Here is a 20014-nt window from a genome sequence, read left to right as displayed (position 1 = left end):
GACAGTCGACACTCCTTTCCCCGAAATATTTTAACGAGAAAAAACTATTTCCAATCGATTCCCGTCTCCGACTACATCAACGCGAATCCTCTGCATTAACTCATTCTTTTGAATGAATCTCAACCGTTTAATTTTAAACGGAGTTAATTCGGTTCCTTCCTATAACATAGAGAGTCATTTAATATTATTACAGATCTAGTTTGTATGAATCTTAAAACATATCGGATTTTTGAGATGTATTTACTCAAAAGATTCTCTTTTGAGTTAATGCAGAGGATACGAATTCCGACTACATATCTCACTTTCATGTCCAAATTATTTGTCTTAAATATAAAATACTGATATGATTCTCGTAAAAATAGCGGTGATGCTATTAAACCTATAATTATTAAGATGGTTTTCATTGTTATTAACGATTTTTTTTTATAAAGAGACTAAAGCTCATTTCATTAAGGAAATAGATAACTTACAACCACATTGTTTTTAATTCTAATTACAAAATATAAAACCCTAACAATATTATTCTGCATCTCAACTAGCAATATTCACACAAAAATAAAAAAAGAAATCATGCTCCACAGTAAATATAAGCCACACATTGAGGTTGGAGGTAAGTCTAATATGAGCAAAATTTGACAAGTTTGCCCACTATTTGCATCTAAAAGTCTTCATCTTCACGAGTAACTATCTTATTCTCTTCCACACCAATAGAGGTCTGAATTCCTTCATTCAGCTCCATCTGGGTGCCAACTAGCAATAGGTAATGCCTCCACAACCACTGATAACCACAGAGCTGTAGAGTCCTTCACCTTATATTTCACTTGACCTGACTAATAATGAACAAGAGATATGATTAGCAAAATGATTTGTCTCACTTTTTTTTTCTTACCTGATCCAAAGCAAAGTTCATTTCTATATTTTCAAATTGTCCAATATATTGCACTGAACACCAAAAGCAAAGCAGATTGCGAGTAGAAGGTAGCTAATTTGCAAACTTAATAATATTTGAGAATCTAGTCCACTACAAACTGACATTCTGACAAGAACTCATAAAAAAAAAGATTTGTTTTGTAAATTCACAAGTACCAAACAAATGGTTAACACTTTCTAGTTGTGTACATAATTGACATGTAACACTTCCATTCCATGTTTTTTTTTTTTCTCCGAAGACTATCAGTTGTTAAAATTCTATTTTTATTAGCTAGCCACATAAAGATTCTAATTTTTAGTACCCTATGTTTGTTGTCTTTTGAAGTCCTCGACTTGTTCATTTGATTAGATTTGCAAAACATACATAATTGCATTTTACAGTTTTCATTCTTGAGACATTGTGCAGGTTCATGACAACTCAAGATTCAATAAATACACATCGATGATGAATTAATGAACTGCAAGATAACATCAAGGATGTAGTCATGAAGCACAAGATATTGGATAACAAAAGCATCAACTCAAGATTAAGGACAATCAATATGTAAAATTAGTAAAATAAGCTTGATACTGACCTAAGTGAGGCCTACCGTTGCAACGGTCCAGGAACCGTTGCAACGGAATAAATAAATTCGCAAAATGTGCTGCACCGGTATAAATCGATTATAACTGGCACTGAATGGTCGCAAGTCAGAGACTTTCATCATGGGGACCGTTATCATGGTCCCTACAGTTGCAATCCAAACCATTTCAAATTATCCTACCGTTGTAACGGTCCCTGTATCGTTGCAACGGTCAGCACCAGATACTTCCTTTTTATCAGTTCTCTATAAATAGAAACTATACCAAGTTTTGGATTGACACTCTAGCCGCCCCCAACTTCAATATTTTGTATTTTCAGATCTAGAGAAAGCCATTATTGCTTGTGTACTTAAACTTCAATACTCACAATCAATATCAAGCTTATTCAATCAATTCAACAACTCCTAGAGTGATCCTACGTGATCAAATCTATTACTACTTCGAGCCTTGTGCTCACCTAGCAATCCTTGAGTCCTCGCGAATCGGATTGTCTTCTTTTAAGCCTTTAGTGCTCGTGTTCGGACCGTGTGACTTCCTAGAAGATTGTAAGGGCTTACCAGTTCTACCTTGTAATCCTTTCTCATTGGGTAATGAAAGGCACGCCATCTCGAAGGTCGCGGGCCCCGAAGAGGTAGGCGTTAGTGCCGAACTCCGTAAATAACTCTCGTGTCAAGTGTCTCTAAACTCTACTATTTACTTTACTTATTTTACATTTTAGTTTAGAACATAGTTATTCTAAGTTTCCGCAAAAAATAACTTATAGACATGCTAGATAATTTAATTTAGATTAAAAGTTTTAAAAATGCCTTATTCATCCCCTCTAAGTGCCTATGGACCAGCAATGTTGAGTTCTATGAAATGTAAGTGCATCTCCTTGAGTGATAATCATTGTTTGAAATGTTATATCAGGGTTTGTACATATAACAAACAAAAAAGGAAATCTTGATACCGTAGAGCAATTTTGTTACCAAATATCATATCAAAAAAGGATATTGGTATGCATACCAGGTTCATATGCTACTTGTCCTCTGCTATAGAAATTTACATATGATTTGATCAATTTTGTTAATCACACCCACGAGTATTTTATATACCGAAAAAAAATAAAGAGGTACTGCTGCTAAAACTGAATTCAACAAAGTAAGTCTCTCTCTTGTGAATGGCATACTACCCTTCCAATTTTGTAAAAATAATTCTATCTTATCAATTAAAAAAGACCATTTAGCTTGTCTCAGTTTTTTGAGTATGTAAGGGCAATCCTAAATATTGTAGAGGAAATGTAGCATGATTACATTTAAAATATTAAGCATAGTAAGATACATATGTGATATTGAATAAGATACATATAAGTTTTAGAATAGTTCACTTCAATTTTATATAGTGATTCAAAAGCTAGAAGTGATTACCATGCCTTTTTCTATATTACTTTCTTCAGTTTTTAAAGACATAATAGCAGTTAGTGTATGGATGATTATCTATATCATTTGGTCCTAAATCATGTAGTGTATTAGCATGCTTATCTTTGTGAAAGATTTTACTTAGTGTATCAGCAGCAAAAATGTAGAACTTTTACAAGAGATCTACTATTAAAATTTTAAACAAGTAACATCTTACACAAAATATATTGTCCTTACCACTAGCCAAAATATATTGTCCTTACCACTAGCAAAAATGTAGTAATTTGATAAAGTTGTAATTTTACATTTATTGTTACAAAACTATAGTACGAGCTCATGAGCATGTTACGTATTTATATTTGTATTGTCATGTCAGAATCAAAATATTTAGATCATATTATTTTTTTTAAATTAAATATTTTGTAAATTTTTTTATTTTAAATTGACTCTCCACGCGATACTTATTTTAAAATTCTTAATTACGTATTTTTAAATTTATTAACGACAGTCGACAGATGCGAAAGAATGCGAGACGAATTCTGGAGAAGAATAATTTGGTCCAAATTTTATTTTAACGAAAAGCTCTTCTTTCTCGAAGGAAGCAAAGCAAGCAAAAAGCTGGATCCAAAACACATTATCACAGCTGTTATCCTCTGCAGGACTGAATAACTGTAAGAATGTGCAATTCGAAAAAAAAAAAAAAAAGTGCTCGTTAGACAATTGGACGGATACAAGGAGCCAAGTCAGCCAACCGTGGTCCGTGGAAGACCTGGAATGTGCGAGCCATGTGTGTACGCTATGACAGGAAAATGGCGGCCGGTGTTGGTTTTCTGTTAATTTGGCTTTAACTTGACCAGTTGGTCAAATTGATTTGATTTGATTTTAAAATAATATTAGTTTGACTTTCAATTTACGTTTACGATTTAGTTTGAAGAACTAATAATCAGATATGAATGAAGTAATATTAGTTCCGCCTTATGTAGGATATATGTGCCCATCAGCCAATCAACTTCTGTTTTCAAACCTTCGACTATGGTCAAAGGTTGTTAATGTTCTGTTAGTGTTTCTGTTAAATATGTTTGTTAGAAGAAGGGAAGTTGTCAGATGAGTTGTCAGGAAATGTCAAGCCTATTTTACAAGACTATAGAAAAGACCTGTGTGTAATTGTAATCGACTATTAGCACAATTTGTACAAAATCTTACTAGCTACTATTAAGTTAAAAAAAGAAAAGAAATAATAATAATAATAATAATAGTAATAGTAATAGTAATAGTAATAGTAATAGTAATAGTAATAGTAATAGTAATAGTAATAGTAATAGTAATAATAATAATAATAATAATAATAATAATAATAATAATAATAATAATAATAATTGAAAGGAAATCAATACAAAAACATTTGTTCATACTCCATGTACTCCTCTTTACACTAAAACACAAACTTTTTAAAAATAATACGTAATTTTAACTGCTTAATTTTATACTAAATTTAATTTGAAAGTTTTAAACTTTTACATGTACACATCATTTGTAAGTTAGATTTCAATAATTTGAATTTGCAAGTTAATTAAAAAAAAATTAGAGTTGAATTCAAAAGGAACTTGATAAACTTAAAAACACCTTAGTTTTATTTCTAAACATTTGTTAATTCTCTTTACACTAAAACACAAACCTTTTTAAAATAACACGTTTTATTAGTTACGAGATCATCTATTTGTATTTAGTATAAGTTTTCTTATTCTCGATAATTATCATTAATTTGATTCCGTCGGAATTAGTTGAATACCCTTTGCAATTGAACTTGTCAATTTTTAACCCATTTATTCTGTAAACTAAATAATAACTTTTAAAAATAATAATGATGATAACAATTCATGTAAAGATAAAAATAATATATAATAATAACTGAACTAGTGGGACAATGAGAACACTATTTGGAGGTGGAACTAAAAAATTTAAATAGGAAATACTAAAATGCATAATATAAAAAAAAAGGTAAAAATAATGTAGTCACTAAGAATTGAACTCCAAATATTGTCCCTATTAAATAAATATCTAATTACTAGACTATAAGAACAAATTTGTTATTTAATTAAAAAAATGTTGAATGATATATAAATTTTACAAAACAAATATATAATTAAATTTTAATATAAATAATTAAGATTTTTAAAATCACGAGACTTTAAGCACTCTTGACATACATCTAGTCTAGTCATCTAGATCCGTCCGTGTTAACCATTTATGACAGAATTACTTTTTTAAATAAGTGCACCGTAAAGGAAAGATGGAAAGATAAATAACTTCCCATCAAAAAAAAAAAGAAAAAAGATAAATAACTAACATCCAAAATTGTACGCTTCTCCTTAATCGGCAAAAGAAAAGAGCAAAAAAGGAAATTACATCCGTCTGAAATCGTCCACAAGTTGCAGAGCATAGCAAGCTTCACTCTCCATTACCAAGTCACAGCCCATTACCATTACCATTAGCATCTACCCCTTCCAATTCCTTTTCGAAACAAAGAAACCTAGGATCCAGCATTCCAGCTCCCTCTCGCGCTTCAATTAACCTGTCTCCACCTCCATGAGAGCACCTCCACCATCTCCATGGGTCTGGTGACATCCCAGATCGCTGCGCGCTTCGCCTTCTTCCCTCCTACGCCTCCTTCTTACACGCTGTCTACTGACCCGGCCACTGGAAACCTCACCATCCCGGAAATCTCCACCTCTCCGGCCGGGTCTTCCTCCTCCGGAGCTGCCGTTCGTCGTCGCCGGAGGATCGCCGAGGGGGAGGAAGATGCAGTCGACGTGCTTAAGTTGAAGACGAAGAGGGGAAATGAGATCGTGGCAGTGTACCTGAGAAACTCACGCGCCAATGGCACTGTTTTGTATTCACACGGAAATGCGGCCGATTTAGGCCAGATGTTCGGTTTGTTTGTCGAGCTCAGTCGCCGATTAAGGGTTAATCTCATAGGGTGAGTAAAATTAAGTTTTCGACTTGAATTTCTTTTATCTTTGCCACTTTTTCCTTTTTGAAAGACAAAAACTTTGACATCTAACAGTTTCAGAATCCACGAATGAGTTAGGGGTACAGCTCGACTAGGACACGATCAGATTAATCTGATCAGTTGATTGTAATTTGTTGATAAGTCCTTTTGTAGTTAGTTAATTGTTGAAGTTCCGTGATTAATACTTGCATGTCTGAGTTTCAATTTCCTTTATACATCGTAACAAAAGAGGGTTTATCTCTTGATTAGGACTGATTAAGAGGGTTGGAAATTTGCTAACAGCACCTGGGTTACATAAAAATTCTGAAAAGATCCTCTAACTAATCAACCTGCCTGTTATAACTTCCTCTGAATGTTCCTTACAGGTATGACTATTCTGGTTATGGGAGATCTACTGGAAAGGTTTATTTTCTTCTTTCATCTTCTGTAAAGTGAACAATGCAAACCTAGGTTTAGGTACATCTCGTACTTCAACTTGAACATCAATCTATAAAACCGCAGAAGTACAACGTCAAAAATTAGTAATAACGGCATACCATTAATCATAGTTTGTAAACTTGTGCAACCTGCCTTCATCTGACAATATCTCTCTAGATGATATTCCAGTTGAACAAATTAACATCTTGTGGATATGTTGTTGCTCCATACCTTTGGTACTTGTAATTTTTGAGGTTTTGTAGGTGCACACATGAAATCTTACAAGCAAAGTACAGATATTAGGAATTAACCTATACATAGCCATGCAATTTCTAACAATGCAGCCATCGGAGTACAATACGTATGCAGATATCGAGGCAGTGTACAAGTGCCTGAAGGAGAAGTATGGAGCGTCTGATCAGGATATAATACTGTATGGGCAGTCAGTGGGTAGCGGGCCCACTGTTGACTTGGCATCCCGTTTACCAAACCTACGGGCTGTTGTTTTACATAGTGGCATTCTTTCTGGGCTGCGAGTGCTCTATCCTGTCAAACACACTTACTGGTTTGACATCTACAAGGTATAGTAATAATTGCACCTAATACCTTGTACGTTGCAGATAACACCTGAAGTATGTATCATTTTTCTAATAGCCTAGAAAATTTGTTTAGGGAATGAAAAGAATACCAAAATGTCCCAATTGTTTTTTTTTAAACTAAACGTCATGGATGCTGAGCCTTGGACATATATGTGATCTTGTTTGACTTTTTAGCTAGCCTTGGTTAGCTAATTAAGCTAATTAGAGTTAGGACCAAGCTGTCAGGGTTTCATAGTTTCAGACATGTTACGTGGTGGGTATCATTTTATAAAGGTGCTGTCAATTATTATGATTGTCTGTTCTTGTTGGTACCAGTAATTATCAACCTTTCCTGGTACGATAACCCAGTGTGCATATGTTGATATAAAGATATATCTGAATAAAAGGTATTTAAAGAATAGCACCAAAGAAAATAACTAACTCATGTGTTGTCAGAACAGGGTGCTGTTTGTCTCTGTTGGTTTATCATGTGCTGTCTTAAATTTTATGAGGAGCCCATCTGAACAGATATTAATATATTTTGTGCCCTGTTATTTTGGCAGAATATTGACAAAGTCGGCTTAGTTAATTGCCCGGTCCTTGTTATCCATGTAAGTGCCAAGTAATGTTTTCTTTAATGATTTATTGCATATGGCTGAAAAAGGTTTTTCTCCTCAGTACTGTTTATATTTTATTTTATTTTTAGGGTACTGCAGATGACGTGGTGGATTGCTCACATGGTAAACAGTTGCATGAGCTATGCAAGGAGAAATATGCACCACTATGGCTGACAGGTGGGGGCCACTGCAACCTTGAGTTATACCCTGACTACGTCCGCCACCTCAAGAAATTCATTTCACATGTTGGAAAAAAGGCCTCCAAGCCGACCCCTAAAACTGATGAAAATGCCAAGAATGTCCCTGATAGCAATGATTGCATCGAAATTGTAGAATCCTCCGAAGGAAAGATGAAAAAGGAAGAACTGGTAGTTAAGAAGCCTGAGGCATCTAGAAATAGTTTAGATAGCCGTGTGGCAAAAGCTAAGCCGTCAGATCTGCCAGATAAACCTAGAATGAGCTCAGATGATATTGAGAAGTTTAGGAGAAAAAGATGTCTGGTTTGGTGACAGAGCGCCTCCCTGTTAGAATATTATCCTGAAGACCCTCCAAAATTCATGAACTTCACATTCACCCCTTAATGAGAGAGGGTCTGATATATATACACGGTGCTTCTGTGAAATAATACCAATATCATTTCAGAACTTGGCAAGGATATACTTGGCTACTCTTTTTGGACAAGCTAAAAGAAGATTTGAGTTTTTTTTAAGGAAAAAGAAACGAATTGATGTACATTGAATTGAGCTGATGTTATTTTCATTTTACGTAGAATTAGGGATTTTTCGCCCTCTCATTTGTTCATTTGTAATATCATGTACTACATATCATTCGCTGATAGTGAGAAACTACTGTTGTACTTATTTGAAATGCTTCAACTTCCGCATTCCTTTTTTTTGAGCCCTATTTGACTACCAATGATTTTAATTGCTACCGTTTAGTATTTTGGGATGTTTGATCATACTTTAGACACTACGCCATTCGTTTATTCTGTTAGAGCATCTACATCCGTGAGTTTCTAAATAAGTATTAACTAATTTTTAGAAATTTTGTCTCTAAAAGTTTCTAAACCCCTACGTCTCTGAAACTAAAATTAGAGTTTCTTAATTGCCACATCAGCAAATAAATTACAAGAGAGAATAATTTCAGTGAATTATTTGACCACGTCAGAGTTTATAAACAGTTTCTTATTAAAAACTTTGGAGCAAAGTTGCTAAATAAGAAACTCATCTGCACCCCTGAAACTGGTTTAGAAACTGCCACATCAGATTAGAAACTCCAAGAATTTCAGAGATGTAGATGCTCTTAGAATAATTAATTAGTCTATTATAACGTTATTTCAGATCCTCATGTTTATAAACCGTTTTAAGTTGAAATAGTGCCTTATTTTATTAGTTTGTTTTCCAAATGAGTCTTTAATCATCAGTCGCCAGGTTCAGTCACAACACGAGGCAGCAAGATGACCACTTACGTGTGGATTTCCTTTAAATTAATTATAGTGTACAGTACATTTAAATTTTATTATATACATGTATTTGGTATCTTCCATAATATTAACTTCAAAATTATAGTTTAAATGTATTCTTCTATTTCTATTTAAAAATTATAGGTTATACAATCCTTCGGTCAGGCACTAGGGTTTGTTTATCTTATAGGAATAGCTTTTTTTTTTTTTCAGCAATTTGATGTATGATAAGTAAATATGTAGATCAAACTATTGATATGAATGAATTATGCCTACGGGCGTGCACGTTTGCTATTTCTTAAATTTGTATCTTTGTAATGGAGTTATAATAGCTTTATGATGGTTTTGATCAATTAAATTTTAAATTGATTTTAAGTCTGACATATGCCTTATTAAATAATTGAAAATTTGAAACACTTAATTACAGTTTTTAATTTAAATAATATTTTTTATAATATCTATCAGATGTATCATAATAAATAAATATATGTTGGAGTAACTTAAAAAAAAATTCTGGTGTTAGATAACTTGTTAAAACGGAATGCTTCATTCGTCGATGAATGATATTATCATGCATTGTGGTATTTTGCATTCATAATTCTTTTAAATCTTGATCTTATTTATATGTATACTGATGAATTGCATATATTGAAACCTCCTTTTTTTCTCTCTCTCACCAGTGACATAAAATTATGAAAAGAAGAGCGCGCTTCAGGAAACAGGAAGAGAACCAGACAATAGCAATTTCAAATTTTTAATGTACTACTTTCTCAAACCATATATACGAACAAATTGCTATTTGGGGAGACTTGTTCAAGTACTACTATTTGCCGTTAAGATTTTGATTCAGTGTTTTCATTTATCCATGTCCAAAGAATCGTTACTTAGTGCAATAGATTTATACACCGATATGTAATAATTAGACCTTGTGATGTAATTTATGATTTTAGGTCCGCTGTTAATGATGCAATTAATGTGATTGTAAGCTTTAAAATTTAATGTAGGCTTTGTGTTAAGGGGAAGACTAAATACTGATATTTTGACATAGGTAAGAACTATGGAAGTTAAGGTTTCAAGTACTGATATTTTTACAGATGCCTTGACCTTCCACAAAAAAGAATGTAAAGATTAGAACATGTAAAAGGGTGAGGATCATTAATAATAATTAAATTAATAATTTTTACAATTAAAATTTTAGAATATTTTTAATTTATAATCCGACAATTCATTGTAATTTATATACAACATAACATCTTATATATATGAAATTGATTGAGTTTAATTAAATATTTATTCAAATAAATTCAGTTCTTACAATTGCAGAGATAAAAATGATCTATTAATTTGTAAAAATAAAATAAAATCAAACACTAGTTTTAAACTTTTTTTAAATAACCAAGTTGATTCAACTTTTATTTGCACTATTTTGATTCTTGAACTTTTAAAAAGAAACCACCCTTAAAAAAAAGTCACTTGGATTTGAACCAAGTGCAAAAAAGAAAAGTCAAGAGTACTTTTCAAACCTGGTTCGAAAAAAAATAGAAATTTTGATTTAGCTTAAAATTTGGGGTCGTCGATATGAAACTAAAGATCTAAATTGAATTGAATTGAATTTGGTGTAAGTGTTATCTAATTTTGATTTATATCAATGTGATGAATTGTCAGTCTAGGTGGCAGACCTTATATTCATGTGCCAAATAAAACAATCTGTGTCAACAGAAAATTTTGTTGAAAGGACCAAATTAGTCATTTCTGAAAAGTAAAAGAACCACTTTGATTTTTTTTTACCGTAGTAATTGGTGCAAATGAAAATGCAAGGATGAATTTAATTTTTTAGAGAAAGTTTGAGGATGAAAACCGGATTTTTTTTTTTTTTCCGTAATATTGTACGAGTCAAAAACACATCATCGATTAATTAAAGAGAAGCACAAAAATATGCCAAAAAAATATTTTTCCAATTGCTAAACTCTTCATTAACATATACAGTTTGAGTAAATTTTCTGAACCATACCTATAACGCACGGGCTTTTAATATTAATGCGGATTTGAATCGGACAGTTCAGATTTTAACTCAAAATTTGAGTAAATTCAGAGGATCCGATTTCATTGGACCATACGATCCGATAGATTGTAGCCGTCTGATTAACGGCTTTAATCTGGGAGACCCATTAATCTGACGGCGGAGTCGCCGATCGGACCGATGAGATGGCAGCAAGAGATCCAATTCATCGTAGTCCCCATCTCCAAGCGAAAACGAAAGAGGACCGGAGGAAGACGGGCGCAGAGAGAGAGAGAGAGAGAGAGAGAGAGAGAGAGACGAACTGATATGCGAAGAAGAACCAAAATAAAAAATAAGGAAAGATGATGTCGCCTAAGCCAGCGATTTCCGAGGATCGTCTCGTCCGGTCCTCTCCGATCAGGTATGTTTGATAAGAGGTGCAATTCAAGTGTTTGACAGAAGGACATAGTGAAATGGACATAAACTGAATCTGTTTTTAATGAATTTTCATGATTGATAAGAGTGATAAGAGGTGTAATTTAAGCGTTCTCTCCACTGTCACTGAATCTAGCAGATAGCTTCTGCATTTTGCCAGTCAGATCTAGGTTTTCTTTATCCGGGTTTAAGCCCTGATTACTTCTTTTAGTAATGACCTAAGTATCATATCTGTAAAAAATCTAGCATAATTGTAACTATAGTTCAGTGAGGTTTGGTGCTGACATGTACCCAAAGGTCCTGATAGAGTACTGATGGTAAACCTCCAATAAACACGAAGAAAACCATACCAAAAATTGAAACTGGATCAAACCTGAGGTGGAACTGTGTGGAGCTTACACAGTTTGCTACCTTTTGGCACAAAATAAAATCTTAGTAATAATTGCCTGATCACTCTAAATACTTAATTATTTCTTTTCAGGCCTGCTCCTTTGCAAGTTATACACATTCTAGGGAATTCCATGAGAATATGGTCAGTTTATTCATTATATCGGTATGTTTCTACTCAAGAAGAATCCATCGTGGCCTTTATTTTCACATGCTTGGTACCCGCTGCCATCATATTTCTTGTTCTACAGAAGCCTTGGAAAGGTCGAGCTCTGCCCAATTCACAGGTTCTACTACCTTCTTCCCCTCAAATTTTGTACAGTGAACCCACTTTTTACTGATATTATAAAAAATACCTCACATATTGATATAAACCTCATATCTTGGTAGTTGGTACTGACTGGGAATGGTGCAGGTCAGGGCCAGTTACCAACTGACCTGTCAATTTTCTATGCTTAGAAAGATTCCTTTTTTTTAAAAAAAGGAAAAGGAGTTACCGAAATTTGCCTAAACTACCTAGTATCATACCCATACATCGAGCTTGGTCATGGCTAGTAACAATAAATACTAGCAACTTTTGCTACTATTATTGCAACAGAATTGCTTTGTATAATCTTTATACGAGGGGTTTTATTGTGACTCGTCATTTAACTTTCAATACGTGCAATTATTAATTGTTTGTTTTCTGTACCAAATAGAAGTATATAAATTGAGGAGAACATTTATGTGTAGGTAGTGCCTACAGTAGTAAATGGAGGCATCATGGCTTTATACTACGTTTTGTGGGGCAAAGGGCTTTTGACTTGTGGGCCCCTCCTGTAAGTATGCTTGCACATGTCATGTTTGCTATCTAATTGCATTTATCGTATTATAATAGATATAGTTTCAATATTTTCACTTAGAAAATAGAAATGCCATTCATCATCTTTAAAACAAGGCAAATGCTCTAACCTTTATATAAGACATCAAGGTGCTGCTCATAAATTGAGCAAAAACAAAAAAAAAAGTCATTTTCAGCATTGTTCTGGAAGAGTCTATTGTAGGAACATTCATTATCGATATCTATAAATGACTTCCACAGGATTTCCTCTCTTTCCTATTTATTTCCTACTCTTGATTAAAAGATGACACCTAAGATCAAATTCTTCAAAGAAGTGAAAAATGAAAAATGTTTTTGCCCCAAGGCAGGTTGCCAACCATGACCTACTTTGGGATAGTCTGGCATTGTAAAATTAAGTAACATTAATTAAGCACATAATGCATATTGACAACAATGACTCTGTTTTATTGAACCTTGCAATGAAAATTTTCTGGTTATACCAACAAGCTTGGGTATAGTTGGGCATAGAATTTTTGTTTTTGTTTTAGGAGAAAAAAGGATATTTCTCATTTTTTATTACACTATGTTTCTGAAGCTTTGCGGGCTTAATGAAAGTATCCCAAAAAATAATTGTCCATGCACATGGAAACCACACTTATTTTACATTTGAAAGCTCCTAACTAGAGCTTGGTATCTCTTTGAAAAGCTTCCGAATAAGTCAGAGGCTCAGAGCTGAAAGCATATGACCAATTTTGTTTCTTTTGTGCCACTTTTATGTCTCTGCCTGATAATTTTTTTTGCTTTTTTCGGGTGTAACATTGGTGAGAAAATAGGGCTCTATTGGGGGAGTATGCAGGTGCAGTGCTTGGAGTTCTATCGGCAGCTTTGTTTGGAAGAAATGTTAACTTTTTCAAGAAGGTAAGCATTTCATATCTTTTATTCATTGTCTTAGTTCATAGATGTCTTTGCTTAAGTTATTACACATTTCAAAACCAAGCATATGAAGCAAAAAATTAGGTGCACATCACAGACCAGTTTGTTGATGTGGTGTGTGAGTTGTTTTGTTGATGCCTGTGGTCCATATGGGAGTGCTTCATTTTTGTGGGGCGTGTGGGTGCTGCAAATGGGGGTTGTCCAGTTGCAGTGGATTTCACTTGAAAGTTGAAACACAGAAACACGTACTCGGGCACATTCCATCCATAAGAATGTCATCATGGGCAAATACAAACATCCTGCACACAAGTACAAATTCATACAAGCAGATATGGACATATATTCACTTGTACGTCCAATTAAGTAGCTGTACATTTGTTACTATTTGATGTGCTCATATAGGAATATTCTAAAGAGAATTTTAAGGAAGTTGCCATTCTGTAACATACAATTTAGTTTTGTTGTTGTTAGTTTCAGTATTTTAAATTAAACCTTTTCCTTACACCTCATTTAATAGGTTGCTGGTCTTGCAGCAATGTTGTTGTCATACTACCTCTTGTCAAACGGCTGGGCTACACGTACCTCTTTCCCCTTAAGTATCCTTTATAATTTTGAAAGAATCTTTAATTATATTCTGAATGTTCAAAGGAATCCTGTATAATTTATAGATAGCAAAGTCCCTGCTTGTTTTAGTATATGCAAAAGAGCCTGAACTTAAGAAATTTGAATCAGGCACTACTGTTTGTTAGCATTAGTGCTTTTAGTCATAATATTAATAAAGGGGTTAAGAATACTGCTGTGATATAATTAACCCCTGTAATGTTTTATCATCAATGGTGCTTAATAAAGAAATAATATTTACCAGTCTGAAAGCTTTTGGTGAAAACTTTTATTCCCTTATCTTTTCAACCTGCCTTCAAAGGCGATATGTTACATCCAGTACCTAATTTAATATCAATGGCTATATAATGTGTGTTCCTTTCTTTAAGGGCTATTTCTAAAAAGATGTACAAAAGCTACCATCTAAAATTAATATTGCAAATTTAAACCTCATTTATGACTGTCGAGTTAATTTCATTGTCAACTGGATTCTAACACTGATTTTAAAAGCTATTTGGCTCTTTCTGTAATTCCAACAAGAATGCTGTTTCTTCTATGAAAAGTTAATTCTATTTACTGTTCTCAGGCGATACTTGGTAAATGTCGAACATATGGGTATAGAAAAGCAATTTTCACAAATAGATGATGAACCTTGACTATGAAAAATAGATAGCTTTGTGGCAGAAGACGAGTTACCGACAAAAGCAGTAGGAATGAAAGAGATGGTAGTACCACTGACAGCTGGTATTTTATCTGCTCTTAGGAGAGTTATAGCTCGCCGTATTTCTCTAAAGGTATCCTGATGCTTTCTTGTTTAGTTATTTTTCTTACCTTCTCTGTGTAAAAATTTGCATCTTCAGTTATGCATTGTAGACATCCGATGTCTGATCCAACTTTGATATGAAACATATATTGAGACTACATTGCAAAAAATTGTGCTTATATGTATTTGAGGATCTGGTGTTTATGTATTTGCACATTTTAGCACCTTAAAATATCTCGTATATGTATTGACAGTGATTGGTTTGTCACCCAGCCAATAGAAAAAGTTCAACCAAGTAAAAAAATGGTGAACTCCTTCCCAACAAAATTTCCTCCTATATAGTTTGTCAGCAGAACATAGAACCTATCAACCACAGATACTTCTTGATGTGTACAGCAACAACAACCAAGCCTTTAGTCCCAAACAAGTTGGGGTAGGCTAGAAATGAAACGTGAGGGTTTCATTTCCATACAAAGGCTGTATTTACGTTGGCTCACCACGCTTATCATAACCCTCCTTTTTCCTGGCTCGGGACAGGGAGTTACACTTCTTGATGTATATTCAATCACATTTGTCCTAACTGATAATTGAATGAGCTTGATAGGAATTGCGGTAAATTTGTCAGAATTTAATGGAATAGGCCTTTTCCATTGCACTATTCTTAACTGTACAGTAGTTTCTGCAAACAAGTAATTAATAAATACTGGATAAAAGGTTCGGATAAGACACACCTTGGGTGCTAATGCAATAAGGTAATAACTTACAGCTTAATCTAAATTTTGAACAGAATCAGCTAAAGAGGAGACTTCATGCTATAACCATTGCATCAGCTACATGCTTTCTTTTTCCTGTTGCCATGTGGGATACTATCTTAGTGAGTACGAGTTTCTGTGTACTTGTGTTTTCTTTGTTTTCTTCTTTTAGAATGTTCCTATGTTACCAGGGTAATTTATTAATTTGAAATGCTGCTAATCTTCCATAGGGATCAGCGTCGGATAGCATTGTCAAGTTTCAATTCCCTAGCTGGGCATATGTGAGCACAATTTTGTTTGGAATTGTTTTAGTTTTCTACATCGACAATCTTGCTGAAGAAAGGTGCCATTTTCTTTTTCCCTATTGATAATTTTGCCCTTCAAGCTTAAAGAAAAATCACTTTAGTACATTTAATGTTTGTATGAATTACACAAGTTTCAAAAACTTTTGGTGCAGGTTGCACATAGTTTTCTCTTCTCCAAGGCATCTCATGGCCACATCATGTTGCATTATTCTGATGGAAATTCTCTATGGCTTCGATTTTTCTGTGTTTGGCTTCCTCCTTTGTACTGCAATCTTAGGCTTCGGTATGGATTTTCTCCTTTTTAATTTACATTACTAATAATTTTAACTTTCAAAGACCAGTTACTATAAAGCTCTTTGGTATGAAGTTCCGAATCTGGTAAGAACAGTACTGAGTTTGACTGGTTTTGGTACAGAGTTCCAAATGAGTACTGTTCCTGGTATTTAATCAAATTTGAATCGCTATTCTAATACAAAAATTTCAATTTTATGTTCTCTTATTTTTGTTATTACTTTCTTTGTAGGTATTTACCAGGCAACTTCACTGGACCGATCAAAGAGGGGTGCTCCTTTAGAAAGCCAAGAGCTATCAAATGGTACTTTTCATACTGGCTTGCCAGTAACATCACTTCCAAGCTGATGTGCGTACAATTCCCCATGATGAGTGTTAAGTTAGATTGTAAGTCCGACACTTGTGTTTCTGTGCTTATGATTATTTTTCTTTCTTCTGTTTGGTTAAGAACTTTTGATTTGTTGTATTCTTTACTAGTTCTAACAGAATTCTTTTCAAAAAAGTTGAAAAGGCGTTGTTTTGGTGTTTGAGTTCACAACTTCAATTAGGATGGCAATCCATCTGTTTAAAGATGGGTCCTTATTTCGCAGTCTAATATTAACGAGAAGCTATTTATTCTATTAATTTCTGGAGATAAATCTGAAAGATATGTGGGTCGGATAAGAGTCAACCATCTAGGCATCTAGTAGATCAAGACATGGACCCATACCCGACCCACTATAGGGACGATTGGGTCGGGCCAGCCAATCAGGTCAAACTCAATTGCAAAGCTGTAAGATTCCATTGGTTATTAATTAGTAATTTAATATCGAGTAAAATTAGCGTGCACTATGCTCACCAAAAAGGCATGGTGAGCATAACTTTAAAATCTATCAGATTGATTTTAAACACCGAATCTATATCGTTGAAACCGATTTACTTCACGAGTGATGCCTGAGCCTGTAAAATTTTCAAATTTATTTAGTATAGAGTTAAGCGGTAAAAAAAGATGAAGGTTTATGAATTATTTTAATGCATTCAATTTTCATTATTTTTTGAATAATTGACTTTTGTACTAAAATGAATTTGAAACGTTGAATATTTTGCATCTACGCACATCACTCATGGAGTAGACCGGTTTCAACTGTTTGAATTCATAGTTTGAAGCCAATCTAATAGATTTTGAAGTGGTGTTCAACTAAGCTTTCTTAGTGAGTATAGTGCATGCTAGCTTTACTCTTTAATATCCCCCTTTTTTTAGAAACATAATTTTGTTTTGTTTTCCAAAAGAATCAGTCGGACTTGCATTTTTTTTTTTTAACTTTTTTAACTTTTTTAATTTTTTTTTTTAAATTTTGGATTTGTCGTCAAAGTCCCGTATTCACACACACAGAGACACACATATATAGTCTTTCCTCTTATTAAGCTCGTAAACACTTCAGCTCCAATTAATCTGATATATGTTGAGGTTTCTGGCATTCTTAACAATATTTGAAGGTTTGCATTATGGACCTTAAATCAAACAATCCAAATTACTGTCTATTGCTCATATGAGAAAATCTCTCGTATCTGTGTGTTCTGTGGTAGAATTGGGCATGAAATATCGGGGTGTCATGACCATGCAAGGCTCGCTTTACTACTTAAAAAGCCGGGTCAGGAAGAAAGATTCAAGGGGTCAAATATTTTGGATCCAAAAAGAGGGGCGTGGTTGGTGAATCCAGCTCTTGCTCCTGGTTTCTGTGTGGAAAAAAATGCAACTGCTGCTAGTCCAGTCTCTAAAAATGGAGCAACTAAGACCGGTTATAAAAGGTCTTTTGAGAAGTCAGTGAATGAGAATGAACAATTTTTTTCTGAAATGGGAATGAATTCGGGTGAACAACAAGCAAGTTTTGGGGAAGGGCAAATGATTTTGCATAAAGAAGATGAGATTATGGTTTTCACTAAAAGGCCTAAGTCGGCGGGGCATAACGCGCCGGCACCCCATCCATGAATATCATATCGTGGAACTGTCAAGGTAGCGGAGGCAAGACAGTATCCACGTTAAACAGATACCTTCGTTGCACAAAGGCCACCATTGCGTTTATATCTGATACAAGGTGTTGTTTAGAAAGGGCTAGGGAAAGGGTTGCGGATTTGCCTTTGTGTAATTTTTTTGGAGTCCCCTCGAATGGTAGATCGGGGGGTTTATGGTTATTATGGAATGATGATGTGATTGTTAATATTTATTGTTCTAATAAATTTTATATTTTTGCTGAAGTGTCAAATAAAGATGGTTCTAAGCCGTGGGGTTTAGTGGCAGTTTATGGAGACCCTTCAAGGGTACAAAATCCAAAAATATGGGATGGGATTGAGGCTTTTATTGAGAGGTGTGATGGACATGCATGTTTATTTGGAGATTTTAATGCAATTAGGTCCTTGCAAGAAAAGCGAGGAGGCTCGAATGAGTTAGGGACCCCAAATAGACTGTTTAATGATTGGATTCGGCATGTAGGCCTGCTGGATCTTGGTTACCACGGACCGGCATACACTTGGTCAAATATGCAAGGGGGAGGGGCGAACGTTTCTCAAAGGTTAGATAGAGCCATGTGTACGGTTTCTTGGATGATGAAATATAATGAATCGGCAGTGTTTCACTTGCCACGCTTTGGAAGTGATCATTTGCCGATACTCATTCGTACTAAACCAAAGCCAATCCGATCGAAGAAACAGTTTAGGTGTGAAAATTGGTGGGGCCTAAAAAAGGGTTTTAGTGAAGTTTGTCAAAAGGCGGGCAGTGAAGGGGGCTCAGATTGGAGTCAGACTAGGAAAATTTTTAAAAATGAGGTGAAGATTTGGTTGAGAAAGGATCTGACACCTGATATGATGTTGAGAAAAATTGAGGATGAAATGAAGGTTTGTAATAACGAGCCTCCAAGTGTTTTAATTATTCAAAGGGAGAAGCAATTAAATGTAGAACATCAGCTAGTGCTCCTAATGCAAGAAAGATATTGGTCTCAGCGAGCTCGGCTAAATTGGGCTCTTTATGGGGATAATAATACTCAGTTTTTCCATGCGGCAGCAGTTACGAGAAAACGGAGAAATTCAATTCGAAGCCTACAAGGTGCTGATGGGAGATGGGTTTCAGATGAGAAGGGTATTAGAGATCTTTTTGTAAATCATTTCAAAGAGATATATAAGAAAACTGAAGTCAAGCCGGTTCTGAGTGTGTTCCCCCAACAAATTTTTGATGAAGTTGTGGGCATTCCATCCCTGGCTCATAACGCACTTGAGACTGCCCCTTCAGAAGCCGAAATTTTTAGAGCACTGATGACTTTGGGCCCTAATAAAGCCGTTGGTCCAGATGGCTTTAATGCGGGGCTTATTCAGGAGAATTGGTCTCACTTTGGGCCGTCAGTTATGAATGAGGTACGTACTTTTTTTGCTACAGGAATCATGAAACCTGAGATAGCAAGGTCTAATCTTATTTTAATTCCAAAAAAAGATGAGGCAGTTCAGGTTGCGGATTTTCGTCCCATTTCAGTTTGCAATGTGCTCTATAAACTGATATCCAAAATTCTCACATTGAGGTTGAAACCATATATTGGTCAGTGCATTTCTAGGGCCCAAAGTGCATTCCTGCCGGGTCGTGAGATCTCGGAAAATGTAATTTTGCTCCGTGAGGTGTTACATTCCTTTAGCTTGCCGAGTTATAAGAACAAGGAATTTTGTTTGAAGTTAGATCTATCAAAAGCTTTTGATCGGATGGATTGGGATTTTG

The 20014-nt window shown here is 34.5% G+C and overlaps 2 protein-coding genes across 7 annotated transcripts; both read left to right on the top strand.

The window, feature by feature from the left end:
* The first annotated feature begins 5264 nt into the window (after nucleotides 1-5264).
* LOC144558997 (uncharacterized) lies at nucleotides 5265-8398 on the top strand. 2 transcript variants are annotated; one of them, XM_078307883.1, is made up of 5 exons: nucleotides 5268-5886; nucleotides 6285-6321; nucleotides 6681-6917; nucleotides 7478-7525; nucleotides 7621-8398. In XM_078307883.1, the coding sequence occupies exons 1-5, from the start codon at nucleotides 5519-5521 to the stop codon at nucleotides 8038-8040; spliced, it is 1110 nt and encodes a 369-aa protein (XP_078164009.1). In that variant the 5' UTR covers nucleotides 5268-5518; the 3' UTR covers nucleotides 8041-8398. The 2 variants fall into 2 exon arrangements, with proteins under 2 accessions (XP_078164010.1, XP_078164009.1); XM_078307884.1 differs by lacking the exon at nucleotides 7478-7525 and having other exon boundaries at nucleotides 5265-5886.
* A 2790-nt stretch (nucleotides 8399-11188) lies between these two features.
* Nucleotides 11189-16791, top strand: LOC144558998 (zinc transporter). Of its 5 annotated transcripts, XM_078307890.1 has the most exons (11): nucleotides 11256-11413; nucleotides 11909-11980; nucleotides 12066-12101; nucleotides 12547-12632; nucleotides 13468-13552; nucleotides 14085-14163; nucleotides 14837-14961; nucleotides 15718-15804; nucleotides 15913-16025; nucleotides 16140-16270; nucleotides 16511-16791. In XM_078307890.1, exons 2-11 carry the CDS (start codon nucleotides 11957-11959, stop codon nucleotides 16624-16626), a joined length of 882 nt encoding a protein of 293 aa, XP_078164016.1. In that variant the 5' UTR covers nucleotides 11256-11413; nucleotides 11909-11956; the 3' UTR covers nucleotides 16627-16791. The 5 variants fall into 5 exon arrangements, with proteins under 5 accessions (XP_078164011.1, XP_078164014.1, XP_078164016.1 ...); XM_078307885.1 differs by having other exon boundaries at nucleotides 11189-11413; nucleotides 11909-12101; XM_078307888.1 differs by lacking the exon at nucleotides 12547-12632 and having other exon boundaries at nucleotides 11215-11413.
* Nucleotides 16792-20014: the final 3223 nt, after the last annotated feature.

Source organism: Carex rostrata, chromosome 9, assembly GCF_964058835.1.
Source record: "Carex rostrata chromosome 9, lpCarRost1.2, whole genome shotgun sequence".
NCBI lineage: Eukaryota > Viridiplantae > Streptophyta > Magnoliopsida > Poales > Cyperaceae > Carex > Carex rostrata.
Note: the sequence above shows the minus strand (reverse complement) of the source record. Positions and strands in the feature narration are given on the sequence as shown.

What these genes read in the sequence shown, in the direction of transcription:
- LOC144558997 (XM_078307883.1), top strand. Translation starts at nt 5,519, where the DNA reads ATGGGTCTGGTGACATCCCAGATCGCTGCGCGCTTCGCCTTCTTCCCT. An exon ending in TTAAGGGTTAATCTCATAGG is followed by an intron (nt 5,887 to 6,284) that starts GTGAGTAAAATT and finishes TGTTCCTTACAG; the next exon opens with GTATGACTATTCTGGTTATG. An exon ending in GCCCGGTCCTTGTTATCCAT is followed by an intron (nt 7,526 to 7,620) that starts GTAAGTGCCAAG and finishes TTTTATTTTTAG; the next exon opens with GGTACTGCAGATGACGTGGT.
- LOC144558998 (XM_078307885.1), top strand. Translation starts at nt 11,355, where the DNA reads ATGATGTCGCCTAAGCCAGCGATTTCCGAGGATCGTCTCGTCCGGTCC. An exon ending in ATGTTAACTTTTTCAAGAAG is followed by an intron (nt 13,553 to 14,084) that starts GTAAGCATTTCA and finishes CTCATTTAATAG; the next exon opens with GTTGCTGGTCTTGCAGCAAT. An exon ending in CTCGCCGTATTTCTCTAAAG is followed by an intron (nt 14,962 to 15,717) that starts GTATCCTGATGC and finishes AATTTTGAACAG; the next exon opens with AATCAGCTAAAGAGGAGACT.